The sequence below is a fragment of the Ciona robusta genome, chromosome 9 (genome assembly GCF_009617815.1).
Source record: "Ciona robusta chromosome 9, ASM961781v2".
In the NCBI taxonomy this organism is placed as follows: Eukaryota; Metazoa; Chordata; class Ascidiacea; order Phlebobranchia; family Cionidae; genus Ciona; species Ciona robusta.
In genome coordinates, this window is record NC_143243.1 from 3,575,375 (window position 1) to 3,595,585 (window position 20,211).

The 20,211-nt window shown below is 33.9% G+C and overlaps 2 protein-coding genes across 3 annotated transcripts in view; one reads left to right on the forward strand and one right to left on the reverse strand.

Annotated features, from left to right (window-relative positions):
- Positions 1-4: 4 nt before the first annotated feature.
- LOC149730928 (integrin alpha-8-like) lies at positions 5-17,902 on the reverse strand. 2 transcript variants are annotated; one of them, XM_089885057.1, is made up of 29 exons: positions 17,202-17,902; positions 17,001-17,116; positions 16,594-16,730; positions 15,980-16,097; positions 15,406-15,583; positions 13,514-13,667; positions 13,147-13,244; positions 12,684-12,874; positions 12,324-12,391; positions 11,904-12,054; positions 11,748-11,833; positions 11,109-11,363; positions 10,444-10,644; positions 9,623-9,762; positions 9,060-9,208; positions 8,077-8,207; positions 6,194-6,291; positions 5,866-5,988; positions 5,106-5,259; positions 4,784-4,933; positions 4,167-4,255; positions 3,747-3,842; positions 3,374-3,485; positions 2,841-2,957; positions 2,292-2,426; positions 1,785-1,919; positions 1,345-1,449; positions 1,030-1,158; positions 140-456 (listed from the first exon to the last, which is right to left on the reverse strand). In XM_089885057.1, the coding sequence occupies exons 1-29, from the start codon at positions 17,387-17,389 to the stop codon at positions 340-342; spliced, it is 3,921 nt and encodes a 1,306-aa protein (XP_089741183.1). In that variant the 5' UTR covers positions 17,390-17,902; the 3' UTR covers positions 140-339. The 2 variants fall into 2 exon arrangements, with proteins under 2 accessions (XP_089741184.1, XP_089741183.1); XM_089885058.1 differs by lacking the exons at positions 15,406-15,583; positions 15,980-16,097; positions 16,594-16,730; positions 17,001-17,116; positions 17,202-17,902 and adding an exon at positions 13,908-15,321 and having other exon boundaries at positions 5-456.
- The window catches only part of LOC149730929 (uncharacterized), a 38,852-nt gene continuing 28,474 nt past the window's right edge, over positions 9,834-20,211 (forward strand). Inside the window, exon 1 of the mRNA XM_089885061.1 lies at positions 9,834-9,884. The gene's annotated coding sequence lies outside the window, so the exon portion shown is untranslated. The remainder of the gene's footprint in view (positions 9,885-20,211) is intronic.

Genomic DNA, 20,211 nt, shown 5'->3' on the forward strand with positions numbered 1-20,211 from the left:
AGCATTAAAGACACTGACTTAAATTCCCATTCAAACGCAATACTTTACGCGACTAAATACTGACATACAATAACGATTAAGTCAAGCCATAATAGCGAGGCATAAACTTTCGAAAGTTCTATTTACTCAGACACTTGAGTTTCAATAGTTAATTATTAAACATGTGTGTTTAATGCCAACATTTCTTTGATGGGCATCGCGTTATAAAATAAAACCGTTTTGATATAAATGCAAAAGAAAATAAGAAAATCACACTAAAATAAAAAAAGTTTAAAATACAGATATATATATATAACAAAAAATATAGTTTAGAAATTTCACAAATAATAACTTTACAATCTATTGTTTTAAATCTTCATCATACACCTCATCAGTTCTTTCTTGTGTAGCATTACCTTCCTGCCAATGTTTTTCTTCTTTCATTAATTTGTTGTATTCACTTTCGAAAAATCCTTTCTGGAATGCAAATTATGTTTTGATAAAGATGTGTTTGCTTACGTTGTGGTAAATTTAGCAGTTTCATGTTATTTGGTAACCAGAATCGAAGCCTAAAAAATGTTTTTAGTTTATCAGAACAGCCTTACAGTAAGTGGGAGACATATTAAACTGAGATTGGAAATAATCCTATTTCTTTGGTATCCGCACAAAACTAAACTTCACAAAGCTTTAATCTTAAAGAGTACTCATTGGTGTATTAACTTAATCTAGGGGCGTATTATAGACCCCGTGAACCCCGTAGCCATGTAAGTCCAGACCAATTATGAGGCCACTATAATATCCAATATAAAACAGGTGTTGGCATTTGTATGCACCTATATGTTAGAATATTAAATTGTTGAGTATATGATAAACTCTTGAAATGCTGACATCAGAATACCAAGTATGAAAAGTCTTTAAACGCCACTGACTTAATCGCTTTTGTTTTTTGGATATCTAATGGATAAATATTGTTTAAAAAACCTAATACACATTATGAATGTTGTGTGGCTTCAAATACTTCACAAAATATAAGTGATGTTGCCATATTACCTTGTACAATGCTCCAAGACCCGCAATAACAAGAAGCAAAGTAACTGCAGCAGATATAATAACGATCAACAAAAGGTTTAGTTGCTCTATTACAACAGGTGGAACGTACTTCTTCACAGCAACTTCTGTCTAATGTACAAAATAACTATTTATTTGCTGATAAAATTAAATAAAAAAAATTTTAGACAAAAGAGCCATTAACATTTGTTTTGTAAAGTCACTGAGATGCCTTTTTTTGCAAAACACAACTGAATTAAAACTGATCCATGAAACATAGAAAACAGCATAAGCCTACCTAAAAAAACAAATAGTTACCTCAGCAGAATATTCTGTGATCATTGATCCATTCTTATTGATAACCAACTTCGACTGATTTGTTGTGTAAGAAAATCCAGTAACAAAAGTAACAGTGGGATAATCCTAAAAGTAATAAATTTGTTTGTAAAGTAAAAATAGGCATATGTTGTGATTTATTTCTTCGAATACACATTAGCAAAGATTAAATTAAATACAACAAAAAAAATTATACCCCCAATACAACAAAAATTATGTCATATTGAGTTGTATAACACAAGAATTAGTAACTAGACTCAAGTTTTTCATAACAGGAATGATACCTATTTAGTTCAAGCTTACTGGAGACACAATAGTAGTAGTACCTTATTGAGTTCACTAAATGTAGTTTTTCTATGTACTTATTACTTAAAAGACTTGACAAATTTCTCAAACTATGCATGCAAACAGCTTATACTTACAACGAGTTTAACAGAATGCGACCAAAATCTAAAACTTGCTACAAAGTTAACTTTAGATCCTTGAACAAGATTATTTACTGAACAGTGCAGCTCTTCACAGTATGCTGGTGGATCAACTATGCTGCTGGAACAGTTCTGAAAATATTTAATAAATTAATCATGAATGTAACATTTTTATCCTGGCAAAAAACGGCATGGTCGCTCAGTATAACACAAATGTTCTATTACACACATCTTATATTCAGGTTAGCACAAATGTAACTTTGTGGGTGATTTTTTTAGTATTTCTACATTGTTTTGTATTACTGACAATTGTAAAACCAATTATAATCACAGAGTTGAAGCAATGGTCATCTTGGCTAAGTTCACATACGTGTATCGGTATCAAGCATTGAACTGGTATCCCTTGATCACGATGCAGGCACCTAACTTACATGCAAGCACTTAAGCCAACAGTCATGACAATATTATAATGTTACTCGTTTATATAAAGTGTCCATCACTTACATATAAAGACAGTGGAAGTTGTGTAGGGTTAGGCAACAACAGGATACTGGGACCAGATTTGTCTGTGGTATTGGGTGAGGTAGATAAATGATATCTGTTAACATTTTGTGTGCTACAGTTGCACATTACCGGCCCCTGCAATAAATAATTGCTATTTAGTCAAACACGAATAAAATATTAATTGTGTGAGAAAATTTGAGCTTAATTAAACGTCTGCAGTGGTTACAACCCTTGCCATGAAACCAAAGTTACCTAGTTTGAGGTTCAATGCTGCTGTTTAACATGAATTTGACATTATATAAATAAAATAATTTAGGCTCAAGTAGGCATGAGGTGTATGAAATAGAACATCCTTGTTATAACCACGGACATTAGTATTAAAAAAAAATTATTTACATTATTTCATAAAAAAAATAATTACATTAGTTTATAAATTAAGAAATTCAAGTTAGATATAACCCAGTTTTTTCTTTATTGGGATATCATTTTATTTACTACTATTTTTAATTGATAGCTAGGTTTTAAATATAGAAGAAATATATTTGTAACCTGAGATCCAATGCAGCTAACTTTGTATAAATAGAGAAGATTATGTTCTGATATGTTAGTTGGGTAACGAAGGAATAAACTTGACGATGGGACAACAGAATAACCTTCACTAGATATCTGAGAATACAAATTAAAATAATTTGAAAAATGAAGTTTGGCATTGTTTATGCACTGAATAGTAAAATATTATTGTAGTGACCTGTTAAGTTTTTATAAATGGTAGCTTTGCTTAGTTATCGTTTTGACCAAAACAGCGACACATGCATTAAATAAATTCCCTTTATTTTATTCTACTTTATATGTTTGAGATCCTATGGCAAAGCACGCAAGGAGATTTGGGATTAAGAACATTGTCTATGTACCCCAACACTACAGGGGGTGCTACTGTTTGAACATAACCCCATGTTAAAGCTCTTTACCAAAGCCGGGCAACAGGGACTTTTAGTTTGGACAAAGTTGGAAAAAGTTACTTCGGCCAAGCATTTACATATGATAGACATTTACGAACATGATTAAAAAGGCAAACATTTTACCTCATATGCAACAGCTATTGTAGAGACATTTCTACCAATCTCATAAACAGAATGCACCGTCTCATTTGTTTTGGGGAAAGTAAATTCTCTAGTCACAAATTGGGTAGACTCTCTGAAAATAATACAACATGTTCTTGTAGGTTTAATGAAAAAATAGAGCATTATGTATGTTAGTGGAAGTTGGGGTAATGGGCCGCTCTGGTATAAATCCCAGGTACCCTGGTGCGCCAGGGGGAATAACCTCACACATAGAGAATAGGAAATCGACTGTTACACAACATAAATTAAAAATCTTTATGTGAAAAACTGCAAATATTAATTGAGGTATTACTGCAGACATAGAGTTTAAGTTCATGCAAACAAGTTTTATTACCTTCTGGTTACCGATACATCAGATACATAACGTATTGTGCGTGTGTAGTTTGCCACATTGTTTGTAGGATTGCTGTCATTACCATTAGGAGCATACCTGATGTAAAGTATTTGTTAGTGGTATGTACCTTTAGATCAAATCTACAAATATTCAATGCTGCTTTCATTGATGGTAGAAATAATAGGAATTGTTCCAATGCAGTGGAAATACTCAGTAGTCAAAACTTTTAGTTTAAATATAATACTGTGAAATACATATGCTGGCATGAAAGATATGAAATGGAACCCAGTGTTTTACTTCTGAAGTTGTTTTGTTGAACTTAAAAAGTATTTTCTGTAATACTGAGTTTTTGAGATTTTATACCCAGCCTAAACTAAATATACATAAATATAGAAATAAATATAAATTTATATATCTTACATTGTGTATACATGTAGTGCGGCATACACATTTTGTATGACTCCACTTGTCTTAAGGTTGGTTGGTAGGAGGTGGATTTCAAATGAACACTAAACCAACAATGTAACATACTTTAATTATGCACAAAATATTTGGGAATTAAAAAAAAGTATGAATTATATTCAAGTAAAAAAAAATTCAAAGAAATTATAAACTACTTATTTCCCCACAAGTTTAGATTATACCTATGCTTAAATCTTAAATTCCATGGCCTGTCACGCTGCAGGACTTCCACTTGTATAAATAAAATTTGACATGTTGAAATTCTACCCAAGTCATAGTATTTGTTTTTACGATTGTTTTTATTTCATGCTATTCTTTTTATTTACTGGTGTTTTTATTTGATTTCTGTTTTTTTTGTCAAATTGCAACAATTTTACGAATTGCGTGGCTATAGTTCATAAGCTATATTTAAGGCGACATGAAACGTTTTTTAACTTGTTAGCATGGCACCTTGAAATACCATCGTAAACTTATTTAAAAAACCCAGCAACTCAAGGTAAGAAGGAATCTACACTTTATTTAAAAACCACTGTTCAAAGTTATAAAAACATTAAAACAAATATCGCAAATCCTACCGAATCTCCAGCTGGCATGATGCTTCCTAAGTCTTCATTATATTTATAAGTCAAAGATTTGATTTTCAATTGCCCGTGAGTTTGATCCTGTGTACTCACTTCATCAAAACAACTTGCGTTTCTGTGGTTTAAAATGTTTGCTTCTTTTATCTGTAATGCAGGTAAAATATTACAAAATATATTTAAAAAAAACGATAGTTTACCATAGTTTTAAAGCAATAGTTTACTTTGTAAAGGCAATACTTTACCTCATAATATAATGTTATGATATGATTTAAATCTTATGTTTTATCCCTCTAAAATGGACTGTAGAAGTACTCACCCCATTCCATATAAGTGAAGATGAATAAGTTACATCAAATTTCACACCATATGCATTCTCACCAACATTAGAAATGGTCACATGTAAAATTATTGGCTTTGTAGCAGTGTCCTTATCAATAATGATCACATCGCTCCCGAGCTTACTATTTAATCTATTAATAAAATATCAATATTTACAAAATATGCGGGTAAAATACAAAGTGGTTAGCGCGTCTGCCTTTAGCGCATAGGTTACGGGTCAAGGCTCAACGCTGCTACCATTCTGGGATTTGTTAGTCTGTGGGCAAAATACCAGAAATTTCGTCAACCCAGTGAAACTTTGTGGGTTGTTTATAAATTTCCAAACATATAAAAAAAATTCCAGTCAATAATCACCTAGAAAAGTTACATATGTAATAACTTTTAGGCGGGCACTAGTTGCGTGAAACAGAATACCCTGTTATAATGACTGTTGTTGACCGGCTACGCAAGGATATACAAGTTACATTCATTCAAGTTGTAACAAGGTATTTTTGAAACTGATTTGAAAGAGATTTTATTTTTTAATAAAAAGCAGGAGATTTTTATTTTTTAAAAAACACTGCAGGGTTAATTAATTCGTATGAATAAATAATTTAACTTCTTTATTCTTGCGTAATACATGGGCTTACAACAGTTGCTATAAAATGTAGAATTCAAAAATACATTAACTTCATACATTTGCACACAAAATGATATTACATCATAGCAATAAATTTTAATTTGCAATAACAACTTACTCCTGATTTGTAGTTTTGGGTAATGTAATGCTGCTATTTACCATCAAATCATATGAACAAAATAGATCACTTGTACATCCAGTGTTAAAACTGGCAGTTGTGCTCACTTTGTTGGTTGCAGCCCTGAATTACACATCACACAAATTATAACATGTTAGTTCTAAACATAATCATTTGTTATAATCATAGGTACTTAGTTATACTTTTTTTAAAAATGTATGTTTTAATATTTTGCTTTTTTTGATTTTCACTTATAATCAATTCACAATACTATAACGTATAACAGTACATGGAATTTTTTAAACAGAAGATATATACAAGGACTTACGGATCAACCATAGAGGACATAGGTGTGTTGCTGTGAGTAGAAGTAAGGGAATACTGAACCTCAGCAGATAACGGACTGACAAAATCTATCATATTTTTCTAAAAAACAGTAAAAGAATAAACAATAAATAAAAAAAGGGCCACTCAAATCTGACCATTTCTAGTTTCTAAACTATTAAAGACAAATTAAAAAATTTGATTAGATGTATAACGAATGCATCTTCCTTGTGAATATATAAAAAATAAAATATAGTCTATATTACGTATTCATTTTTGATTAAAGATATCTACATACTAGCACTTTTTTTCAGATTAATTAATTTTTAACACCATTCATATATTCAAAAGTTTATTATGTCTCAAAAGTTCCCATTAAAATTCTTTAAAAAAGTTTTTAAAAAATTATTATGTCTTATTTTAAAAGTTTGTTATATCTCACAATTCCTATTAAAAATCAGTTTTAAAAAATGCTGAGTCGGCCTAAACTGGTAAGTAACTAAGATTCATTAAAAAAATAAAAGACAATAAAGTCTATATTTTGACTAAATGAATAAACGAAATAAATGAATGTAACTTACTTTATCCTTGCGTATGTTACTTTGTGGGTTATTTTTTTATGTATGGCTGATAATTTGAACAACCCATTAGTGACCACTAAGTTGTAGTGATTGCCGTAAAGTGTCTTGCTGAAATACACATTGGCCCGCAATGGTAGCAGCGATGAGCCTTGAACATCTGGGTTACAGGCAAGCGTGCTATCCACTTTGCTACAGCGCCAGACTTGATCCGTACTGTTACGTTGTGGGTATGAGGGCTTTGAGCCCACATACGCTTATTTACTTTTATGTTGTGTGTGCTTTTATGTTTGCATTATTTCAGTCTTTGTTGTGTGCGATGTTTAATTTGTCGGTTTCATTGTCTATTTTTATTGGTTTTCCTTATCACTGTTTCACTTTTGTACACTGTTGTCACGTTTGGTTTCTGTGATTATTCACACGTTTATGTCTCGGCGTTTTCTGTGCCGTTGGGCTGATTGAAGTAATTTGCGTATTTTCTATTTCTCGTTTCTATTCGCTTGTTGGGTTAGTTCTCGTTGTGTCGTGTTGTTGAACGGTTGTGTAATTGTATTAGAGATTGCAAGTATCATTTGAGTGACCGGCGCCGTGGCCCAGTGGTTTAGGCGCTTGCATCGAAACCAAAGTGTCCCCGGTTCGGTGCTCGGCAGCGGTACTACCACTGATCGGCGTATGTGTCCTTGGGCAAGACACTTAACGGACATTGCTCCAACCCAGCGGTCACTAATGGGTTGTCTAAATTGTAAGCCATATCAAATAAAATCATACACAAAGTTGAAAAGCATGGTAACTCGTAAGCACACGAGGATAAAAAAATGGTGCCAACAATACGCGTCTGACTGCGATGCGGTGTCGCGGCACCGCACGCAAAAAAGACTTAAATGGGCTTTTCCGGGTGTTGGGGTAATGGGCCAAATCTGGCCTAAATCCCAGGTCCTTGACAAGGACCTCACCCATAAAGAATAAAAAAAAATAAATAAATAAAAATATCATTTGAGTCGTTTTACAAAATACGGTTGTTTTGAGTAGTTACATTGTCCCTGTGTACGCTACCTTGTTTATCGGTCATCACCACTTTTATATTTTAGAACGTCTGTTTTTATATTTGCTTTTATTAAAACGATATACCATTTTATATAGTTGTTTTAGTTTAGAGCAGACTATACGACAGGCAGGCCCCGCGATTGGCCGTTAAGGCAACGTCCCGGACCAAACACCTCAAACAGGTAATAAAAACTTTATAATTTTTTATACATTCACAAGGATGAAGGATTCATTATACCAAAAATAAAAATGTGAAATAACTTACTGTTACATAAACATCATATGACCAACAACTCGTGACATTTCGTGACAATTTAACTTCTTTTGTTGCATTATTAAAACCACCAAGATTTAAACGTTTCTTGGATTTATCAAGCAAGATCATAACGTTAACATCTGTGATAGAGAATTTATTTTTATACATATTGGGGCAATATATTGAAATAGGTAACTAGTATGGCGTTTGGTCAATGATTGCCAACCTGCAAGGTATTAAGTCCATAAAATTAATTGGGAGATGAATTTTATTTTATTGGCACAATGTAATAGAATAGGTGACTAGTATTACGAGGGCAACCACATTAGTACGTCATTAATTTAATAAATCTTTGCTAATCTGTAAGTAAGCATGTGTGGTACTTATATATTTAAAAATGTATACAGGTACAGGTTTTACCATATAAACATATTTTCCATTTTTACTATACCTAATCGGCATAATTTAAAATATTCAAAATATCTAAGGCATTACACCATTATAAAGATGAATGAATAAATATAACTTGCTATATCCTCTCGTGCCCGAAAAATGACGGTCATTAAAAACTGGTTTTATGTTTCATACACCTTGTGTCAGCTTACGAGTTACCAAGTTTGTTACTTTGTGAGTAATTACGTTTTTGGTATTTCATCATTTTTTATGTATGGTTGATAAATTAGACAACCCATTTGTGACCACTGGGTCGGAGCAATTGCCGTTAAGTATCTTGCCCAAGGATACATACACCCAGCGAATAGCCTTGAATCCAATACCACTGGGTTAAAGGATTGTAGCAATTACCTTAAGAACACACACTTACAATAACAACGCTCCAGTTCAAGGCGAGCATGATATGTTATCACACCATTGCGTACAGGTTATATATACATGTGTGTAAAAATCTGATATTCCAAATGATATATATATATATATATTTATTATATATATATTTATATATATATATAAATTTGATGTTCCAAATGACTTACCAAGAAAATCTTCAACTGATTTTCCATAAACTGTTAAACATGAAGTAACATTAAAACATTTTCTACTTGGCAATTGTAAACATTCAAATATATCTCTTCTTGGTGGAGTCAAAGTTATTTGAGCTGAGAATCGAGCAACAGGGCGAGATCTATTGTAATGTTAAAATGAAAACACAGAAACATTTAAAAATTTAAATCAAATGTATTGTCGAGGTAAAACCAAAGTAGCTTATGTCACATTTTTTGAAAAGTGCCTATTATATAATTTTGCATGCTGTTGGACAAATTTTGGCAATGTTTGAGCAATCTCAAAAATATTGGTTTTACCTTGACGATATATAGTCTTGTATTGAAATATACAAGTGTTTTTTTTTTGTCTAATCGAAAAAAAATTATGTAACAATAATAAGCTATAGTACTTAATAATTTATTTATTCTGGTTAATTTATAATGTACATTTATAAACTTTAACAATATTATACTAAGATCAAATTACATGATTCGGGGTATTTTAACCACCATAGCCAGAGTATATTGTAAAAAAATGTGATTTTAAAACAAACCTGAATATAATAGCTAAATTGCTATTTGGTGCACCCACCACTACATCTGGATATTTATTTCCATCAAGATCTGCACCAGATGAGGTTGACAATCCAAAGTTTGAAAGATGTGGAAATTGCAATGATGAAGATTGGATTCTCTAAATGTAAAACTATTAAAATCTTAAATACATAACTTGAATGAATGAATGAGTGAAATTTATTTCGTCTCTTCGGTCACGATAACAAAGAACAAGAGAGTTGATAAAAAGCGAAAAGACGGGTAGTAGTAACGGTAAAACAACAGTTGTTAAAACACGCTTGTTGATAAAAAAGAAAGAAATAATGTTTTGGATAAAAGGCGTGACCGTTACACCCTACAGACGATACAATTTCAAAATTAAATAAATAACATTTAATTAAACATATTAATTGAAAGAAAAGTGTGCGATAAGGACACAACCCGTACAATGGGGGGAGTCGGCCTTAAAGAAGATTGATCCAAAGATTAGAACATGATGGAAAAACAAAAGCCCCAAAAAGGAATTCCACCAAAGTTTACAGTAAACAGTTTCGAGTGCACACTTATATAGAATTTAGAAACAAGTGCATTACATCAATCACATCACAGTATAAATAAACTTGGAATAGGAGAAGAAACCTTATGTGTTTGTTGAGTACACATGGTAACAGGTATTACATGAAACATACAGGTACCAACAGGTGATATGGCCTAAATACCACGTTTTAATAAAAGGTAGACCCCAAGTTAATATGACTATCCATATATAGAGTACTGCAAAGTTTTAAAGAAAACGTTTTTAAAAAACTAAAGTACAAACCTGGCTATAAACAGTGTTCAAATTGTTTGAGCCGTGGTAAACATACACAACTCCTGCCCCATTGTCCGCCAGCGGTGCACCAATTATGACATCATTAAAACCATCATCGTTAAGATCTCCTGCCGATGAAATTGCTGAACCGAATCGACCACCCACATCTTTCATTCCGGAAAATACTTTTGGTACGAACCCTGAACTCGCCTTTGCATAAAAACTCATTTTAAATTTTTGTCCATTTTCGAGCGACACATGCACATTCACCAGCAGTAGCAGTTTAACGTATTAGTATACAGAGATGTAAATGGTTCACTTGTAATATTTAACATCCATGTGTCTTAGTGTTTAGGTTTAAAAATCACGGTTAGTCTATTTTGGCATCCTATGAGCACAATCAACTTAAAACAGTTGGCCTTCGCAGAGTTTACAAAGTAAGAAAATAGTTAAACACAATGTGTAGTAGGGTGGTGGAAGACGGGACACTTTTAGCATTTAATATCAAAATATCCCGATCTTATTTTAAATATTTAAAAAAGTCCATAGAAGTCGTGAGAATACTGTTTAATATTTCTTTGAATGTTTTTTGTTTACCACCAAATAGGACGAGAAAATAGAATAAAAAGGTGTCTCATCTTCTCCCACTCTACTTTATGACTAATTCTGTTTACCCAAGCTTGTATGGAGTTTGAAGCTTGAGAGAGATAAACAAAGACTCTTCCTTCATCATAATTATCACCGATATATAGAGGAGCCCCAACAAGTAAATCGTCTTTTCCATCACCATTGATGTCAGCAGAGAGCAACGTTGCGCCAAAATAACTTCCAAGTTGTTTGTAGTTAGTTGAGCAGGAAGAACAATTATTCGGTTTGATGATTCTGGGGTTACTGACGCTGTTGTCAGTTTGAGGCTCATACACAAGAACCTATGTTCAGAAAGAAAATTACATAAACGGGTAAATGTTATTTATTTGTCTTTACATGACGAGGAAATGTGAGATGTTATTACTGCGGTATTTTTTTTTTCATACTTCTTCTGGTTAATTCAAAGTTAATAAATAAATAACTTTGTTGGTGATTGGGGTGATTGCTTTCGTGTTGTTTCTTTTATATAAATACAATTTTGACAAGCAATAAGAAACTACTGGGTTGAAGCAATGGCTATTTAGCACAAAGCCTACATGGTAGCAGTATCTAGCCTTTAACCAATTTAATCTCTTGTTTAGATGCGATCAAAGTAACCACTGTGCCATAGAGATAAATAGGCTAAGCTAAACAATCTGTTGGCATAAAGTAACAAAGGTGCATACCAGTCCTAGTAGTGCATGTCTTGGTGCTCCAGTTGCTACATACAGTGTGCCATTTCCTTCAAAGTAGCCAGAAGCAATGGAATAGCCTGCCATCATAGATTTATTAAAAATCTTATCACACTTCATAAGATTAGGTGAACTATAAACACTACAAACCTAAATAAGAATCTTTTGGAAACTTTGGAAAGAGTCCTGGGACTTGTTTATGACTGGTAACATCACCTTTGGTGCTGCTTATTGAATCATATTTTATTATTGCACCTGAACCATCGTAAGACCCAACACCACTGAAAAATAATTTTCCTCCCTATAAAGATAAACCATATGGTAAAAAATAAACAAAATCAATTTTTTAAACTAACCTTATTTAAACAGTTGCTGCGGGCAACAACTGGTGGTATAACACAGGTGTTCTGATTCACACACCTCATGCCTGTCCATGAGTTACCACATATGCAACTTAGTAGGTGGTTTTTGGAATTTTTATCATGTGTGGCGCTAACCACTATGCCACCATGTCAAATAATGTTGAAGTGCTCTAATACACCAACCACTAGACATATATATTGAAGTTACCTTTGGATTATAGTTAGCAGAAACTCCAAGCACTGCATTTTCCAGAGTAATACCACCAGTGGCTTGACCTATATAGAAAACAAACATTGGTTATAAAATTAGGAATGGCGATTATTCATCCCCATCCTCAGTGATGGTAGCAGCGTACAGCCTAGGAATGACAATTATTTATTTAAATGTTGTCGAGCGTTTATCTCTGTAGAAAAGTGGTTTGTGTGCCTGCCTCTAATCTACAGGTAATGGCTTCAAGGCTGTTTGCTGCTACCATTGTGGGGCAGGGCGCAGGGGTCTAACCACTAATAAACTATTGCGTCCAACAGCTACATTTTCATTTTTTAACATTCATTACAATGGCCAAACCTTCTCCACTTGACTGAGCAATTGTTTCTGTTAAATTTCGTAGAGCTTTTGATAGTTCACTGTAGTTAGTAGCATCCAATACTCGTTCTTTACTTACACCACCATTTGCACTTATACGAAGCTCTGCATCAGATTTTAAAGCAACACCGATGGCGTAAACCGTGATATTGTGCGATTGTGTTAATTCATAACTGTTGGATGACAAAATAACTATATTAAGCATGCACTTTACAGTGACACAGATCAGATGTACAAACGCATAAATATATTTAACATGAGTGAATGTCAACACACATATCAGCATAGCAACAATAAGCTTAGAGCCCAGTGTACTGAATATAAAGCAGGCATTGTATAGTTACTACGCAAGTTAAACGCAATCATGTCAATTACATGACAATAATGTATTTTAAGGTGCTAGGAATATCATAAAGACTATTTTTAGATATTAAGTAATGTTTACCTCTTAATTAACTGGGATTGAAAGTTTGCTTTACCATCGGTTATAAGAACTAAAATCTTTTTTGCTTTATCTTTGTTTTTTGATTGTGCAAAGTCAAACTGTATGGTTGATACAAATTTATTAATAATAAGCATGGGTGATTATTTGATATTTTAGTTATGTAACTTGTTTATCTTCACAAGGTTGGCAACTACAGAAATTATAACACGGATGTCCTATTTCGTGCACTATTATTTTAATTTGTTTGATTTTTTCAATTGAGTATACGGAGTATAATCAAATGGAAACCCCTAGGACTTTTGATTGACCTATAGATGTACTTAATTTTTATATAGGTTCTTTTGCGGAAAAATAAATGAACAATTACCTCTACTGCCCTTTTTATTGCGTAGCTTGTAAAAGTGTTTGCTGCTTTTAGATGTATCATGTTAGCTTTTATGGCTCGGTTAAAACAATCGATGTCATTGCAATCTCCGAGTTTTGTTGGTGATTTGTAATATTTTGAATCCGTGTGATCAAACCTGGTGATAAAAGATTTAAACTTGTTGTTGTAAACTGTTTATAGCATCTGCCAGCTGCAGACTGATCACGTGCTCTAAGCACTTTTTGCCTGATGTGGCCTTGGTGCCACCTGTCCTTTTTTCTTAGTATTAGACTAATCGTGCTGTTGGGTTAACTGCATTATAGCAATGAAATACGAAGGCTGTTGTGATGAGTACCTTACGAATACGTCGAATACAGTTTGCGGTTTGTGTATTTACCTCTGAATGTGTTCATACCCTTCCTGCCAGCTGACCCAGTTATGTTACTTTGTGGGTAATTTTCTTGAATTGAATCTTGAAAGTAAATGTCTTGCCCAAGGACACATACGCCAACAATGGTAGCAGCGTCAAGCCTTAAACCCATTACCTCTGGCTTACAAGCAGGCGCGCTAACCACTATGCCACGGCACCGGACAAACCTTTTTGGGATTGTTACTTATCATGCGGGCCGGGGTGTGAGAGTCGTGTGAAATGTTTTACCTCACAAATTGGATTTAACACTATTGTGAAGGAGCATAAATATAAATTTTACATGTGTCCTGTTCTGTACTTACAAAAACAAGAGATCACAGATCTAATGAATGAACACGTTTTAAACTAATTAGCATAAGATAGTAGAGCCGGGGAAGATGGGACACCTTTAACACATATTATCCAAATAGCCTGATCGTGTTTTAAATAATTAACAACGGTCTGTGGAAGTCGTGAAGATACGGTTTTATAATTCATTAAATGTTCTTTGTTTACTACCAAATGAAAAGAGAAAACAAAATGAAAAGGTGTCCCATCTACCCCCACCCTGCTATATTAGTTAATCCTTTTACTACAACGGTCGACTGGGCTCGATCAAAAACAAATCTGAAGTAACCAACAAAACGGGTTCTAGTCGCCATTGGTGACTGTGGAGCAGTAGGCAGAATGTATTTATACATGTATTATAACTAATGAAACTTATGACGTATGAGGATTGAGTGATTGGTAAAGAATATGTGTAAATACGCTTTGTACAACTCCTGTACCATGTGTTTATTGTAAACTTACACTAGTTAACGTTGTCGTCGCTTAAAAACGTTTTCATGAATTTTGACAAACCGTAATCACGCAGTAATCAGGTAATGTTAGAAGTTAATATTAATCATATGATGTTGAATTAAAAATAATGTTTCAATTACGATTAATGATAATACGGTATAAGAGTAGTGCATTTAATGCGTCCCCACTTAAATGCTAATAGTTTGATTCAGTCGTGAATCGTTGTGTAGATACAACACGCTTGCCGTCGTTTCCCGCCAAACTGCCAGACAGTGTTTCCGCTATGTAAAGTGCATGAGGAAAGTAATCGTTAATTAATCGCTCATCGTGCGGTTTTAAATCTGAAAATTCAGTCTAAAAATTATAAATATATATTACGATTTGATTTCAATCAAGAGATTAAAGAAAAAATGCTAGAATTAAGAATTAGGATAAGTGCGGAAAATAATCACCCTATCAGCAACAACAACAACAACAAAGCCAAGAACAACTGTTCGACGAAAAAGGATCTATATGACCACTAACGTGTTCAACAACTGTTCGACGAAAAAGGATCTATATGACCACTAACGTGTTCAAAAAGCTAAGAACAACCGTTCGACGAAAAAGGATCTATATGAACACTAACGTGTTCAATAACGTGTTCAATCAATATAGAATAGGTAAACAAGTATAGCCTACTTACCACGCCGAATCTAAGTTCCCGTATTGCAATACAGCGACTTGTGTAGTATCACCAATGCTTGCTTTAAAAGCTTCTGAAGCATTGACAATAATCTGTTTCATGATGGTAAAATTTGCATCTGATATGGAATTTGAACTGTCCACTACATAGACAAGGTCAAGGTAGTTCTTAAAACATGCTGAAAAAGAGATGTTTTAGGCGTTAATTTACATTTCAGGTAGGCTACTTTCGTTTAGTCGCACATATTATTCGATAATCGAATATATACTTCTACGCAAAAGTAAAAAAGTCTTTAAACAGCCCATATATTATATTTTGGAATCGCAATTCAATTAGTACAGAAACTTTGTCATATGGTAGGGTGAGGAAGATGGGACACCTTTCATTTTGTTTATTCACATTTGGTAGGAAACAAAGAACATTTAAACAATAACGTTAATGTATCTGCAAGACTCCCATAGACCGTGGTTAATGGTTAAAACCCGATCAGGGCATTTGGACATTATGTGCTGAAGGTGTCCCATCTTTCTCCATCCCGCTATATTATGGGACTAAAATCAGTAGAATTACTTACGTATCTCTCCCCACCCCGTTTTCATAGTCATAGCAGCTCCAAGCGTTCCTGTGTAACATGCACCCGGGGATAACCTCAAACTACGTCCACATATCTTCCTTCTTCCGGGCGAACAAACCTGTGACGTCACATAAAATTCGTCATGATGTTACATGAATATTAATATACCTTATTACTCGCTGCCCACGTTGTTGGCGTATATGTATGGCTCTAACCATCAACCTGGTGGTCACTAATGGATTGTCTACACGATAAGTTATAAAAGTGAAAACTTGTAAACTTGCACAAGGTGTATGAAACAAATCACCTGTGTTATACCGACTGTCGTTTTAACGTGTTTCCTTATAGGTTACCACGCATCGTAACTGCTGTGTTCGTGATTATTTTCTGCTGCGTGGCTACAGTTATATAATTCTAAATATTCTTCGTTTAATACCAAATGGGAAGTTTCATCCTATCCGACCTATATTCATTTAGGATAAAAAGAAGTATGAAATCAATTTTTACAACCTGGTGACAGTATTTAAGAACAAAACGTTCAACACTTTGTTAAAACGCTATATGAACAAAGCATAATTACATTTCCGCTATAAGTATTTACACTGGATACTCACGGCTGTTTTATTTCCCCCTAACGGTATCATAGTCATTCCAATGGCGTCTGCAGATTTGTTTTGATTATCGCCGGTCGGGACTGCGTTGGTATTCAATACAACAGAGCAGCCATGATCGGTCATCCATTTCGTGTTTCCTTTTACAAATACAGTTAATGTTATGATATAAGTTCGGACTTCCACATTACTCAAAGGTGATGACGTTTGCTGGTTATAGACGGACACAAGATTGTCTACACTTCGAACTTTTAACTTATGTTGCTTTCTTGGGTGTCAGATTACTTAGTATGCGATGTTAAATACGTAAAAAACATTTGTAAAAAAGAACATGTGAAATATTTAGTAGTAAGGTAAGACAGGACCCTTTAGCACATATTGCTTCAAAATTCACAAATTCAAGAAGGTACCTGCTTTGGTCGCTGAAGAGAACGGTTGGACGTTAGCTGAACATTTAATGACGGCCCCATCACCAGTGGATCCAACATTATACAACCCGCTGAACTTTGGCGCACCCGCTAACAAACTACAAACATTATTTGGTTGTATTTTGTCTGTACAACTTTTTTGCGCCTTATTTTTTTTTAAATGGCGATTAAATTTAATTATACCTGATAACGTTTTGTTCCATTGATGCAATCAAAGCGTATCCAGGTAACGCTCCGTTGGTCGTTTTAACGTCAATCGTATTGTTAAAATTAATAGCGTTCGTCGCATTTTCTCGCACTTCAAGAAAATATGCTTCACTTTGCCAAAACAAAACGGCACAAATCAATATGAACTTTAATAATTCCCTCATGTTCTGTTAATAAACTGATATTCTTTAAAAAATAATTCACTGCATTTGTCAAACCTTATTCCTGAAATTATGGGTATATATTTAAAACAAATGAACTCTCGATGGTTTTTCTATTGTTACGTCATAATTACGTAATTGTTTCCGCGTGGAGACACGAGACTGGTTGGTTGAATCATTTTTCGCGGTTTCGTATATGGTGCAGTGTTGTTTCAACGCAGGTACGTAACTGATAGTAACTACGTAACCGAGATCACTATACGTCACCTAACCGTGTTATTGCCTTCGTCGTACAGTAAACGAATATATGGTAGGGTGGGGCAAGATGGGACACCGTTGGTTAACCCACCGTATTGTTAAAATTAATAGCGTTCAAATTAATAATAAAATTAATAGCGTTCGTCGCATTTTCTCGCACTTCAAGAAAATATGCTTCACTTTGCCAAAACAAAACGGCACAAATCAATATGAACTTTAATAATTCCCTCATGTTCTGTTAATAAACTGATATTCTTTAAAAAATAATTCACTGCATTTGTTAAACCTTATTCCTGAAATTATAGGTATATATTTAAAACAAATGAACTCTGGATGGTTTTTCAATTGTTACGTCATAATTACGTAATTGTTTCCGCGTGGAGACACGAGACTGGTTGGTTGAATCATTTTTTGCGGTTTCGTATATGGTGCAGTGTTGTTTCAACGCAGGTACGTAACTGATAGTAACCACGTAACCGAGATCACTTTACGTCACCTAACCGTGTTATTGCCTTCGTCGTACAGTAAACGAATATATGGTAGGGTGGGGCAAGATGGGACACCGTTGGTTAACCCACCGCACTTTAGAAGTTGATGACGTAAAAATAATGAAAGGGAACAATATACGGAAGTATTGCACATACAACCAATATCCTCTTTCTTTTTATTATTCATTTATCTCGTGCGTCTTACTTTCTTTTCTCGTTCCATATACCACTCGCTATACGTGTATCATCACACGTTATTCCTAACCCTGTAGCACATTTTCTAATTAGAAGCAAGCAAAGTGTATGCGCAGTCTGTTACATGTAATACTACACTGTTATAGCTCGTTGTTTTTCTCGTATCACCTCAGCAACCTGTGTAGGAGTATAGCTACGTAATTCCTATGCTACAAACCTAATATCTATTGATGGAAAACACGTAGGCAACATGCGCAATACGGTGGTGGGTTAAATACACTATATGAAGCACTATGTTTATATTCAAATGGCCATCCAGTCAGTTAAAAACGGCCTTTGTTACTTCCAAAATCACCCATACCATATAACGCGTACTTTATACATGAGTAGGCTATATATGCTCACAACTATAGAGATAACTAATGCTAAGTTGAATCTTCCTGACTGAGGTTTAAATTAAGTATAACCTACAACGATACTGTCGCAACTTCCACTCGCGTGATAAACAACAACAGTCCGATATCCTGCCTTTGCGGAAGTCTTTAATAAAGCCTTGTTGATACAAATATAGGAGCTGGGATCCAAGCCACGTTTTAACATTTTGGTAATGTTTTGATCTAACCCGTAATTTGAATATATCGTTGAACAAAAAGGAACATTGTTCTAAAAAGGCCGTTTGAGGACGCAAACAATATTCTGCACAAAATTGGAATGTAATATAATATAGCCAATTATGAAATGTAAGAAATGTTTACAGTGGGTATAAGTTTTACAAATACGAAGTATTTATTTATTAGAGGTATAGTAAACGTGCTTGCTTTGCATTTTCTCGCTTAAGTAATCGTTCATTCCTATTACGCTGACCGTCGCTTTAACCTTATCTATTAAGTCTCGCATCTAATGTACTTAAAAACTATTCGAATAAAGAAACGCCACAGACAAAGTACCTGCTTGTGGCGACTTTCCCTACATATTGCTTTTTTTTCAATGGGCGAATATTTTTTTTCAATTGGCGACAGGAGGTGGGACTTTAAAATTATTAGACCTAAATAATGTTACAATTTTATACGACAGTACTCTCACGGTCAAACACAGTCGCGTGTTGACGGTTACTGTTGTTAAACATAAAAAATCGTTGTAGAATGAAGACAACAGTTTTTCAATGTATGAAAACAGAATATGTATAAAATATTCTCATTTTGCATGCTCGCTGAATTATATAAAACCAACAAAACATGGTAGTTCGCGGGTTTAAATCAATAATCCAATACCGTAGTTTAATAAAATAGAGTCTAGACTCAAATATTTTATTCAGTTTAGTTTTAGTTTTGTAAGGAAAACTAAGATAAGCAGGCTTAGGACCAATATTGCTTAAATCAGATACGAAATCAGCAAAAAAATACCGTTTTAAAATTATACATAGTGGAGCGGGGGAAGATGGGACACTATTGCCCAATACTTCCAAAATCAAAATATATGGCGGGTTTTGAATGATACCACTCACGGCCTACTAGAGATAGGCCGTGTACCACTTTAGGTGATGGGTATTGTTCGAACTTTAATTGATAAATATTGTATTCTACAAATGCATATGAACTTGTAATAAGAGAAAATTTAAAATAACCAGCAAACAAATTTACATTTATGTTAAAAAACTACGATGCTGGATTGATGATTAAAACTCGCAAACCACAAAATTTCGAGGGTTTTATGATTTTGATTTAGCGAGCGTTCAAATTGAGCAACTTATATTTATATTCCTTTTTTCAGTTATTGAAAAAGGTTATATTCGTTCAACGCCGAATTTTAATACTGAGCAACTGACAATGGTAAACTGCCTTTGTCGCCCACTTAGTTGGACAGTAACATTTACTTTTTTGTTCA

Excerpts from the sequence above, each read along its gene's own strand:
- LOC149730928 (XM_089885057.1), bottom strand. The coding sequence starts at position 17,389 with ATGAGGGAATTATTAAAGTTCATATTGATTTGTGCCGTTTTGTTTTGG. Across the intron at positions 9,763-10,443 it reads TGAACACTGTTTATAGCCAG|AGAATCCAATCTTCATCATT; the intron begins GTTTGTACTTTA and ends TTTTACATTTAG. Across the intron at positions 2,958-3,373 it reads CAATAGCTGTTGCATATGAG|ATATCTAGTGAAGGTTATTC; the intron begins GTAAAATGTTTG and ends TTGTATTCTCAG.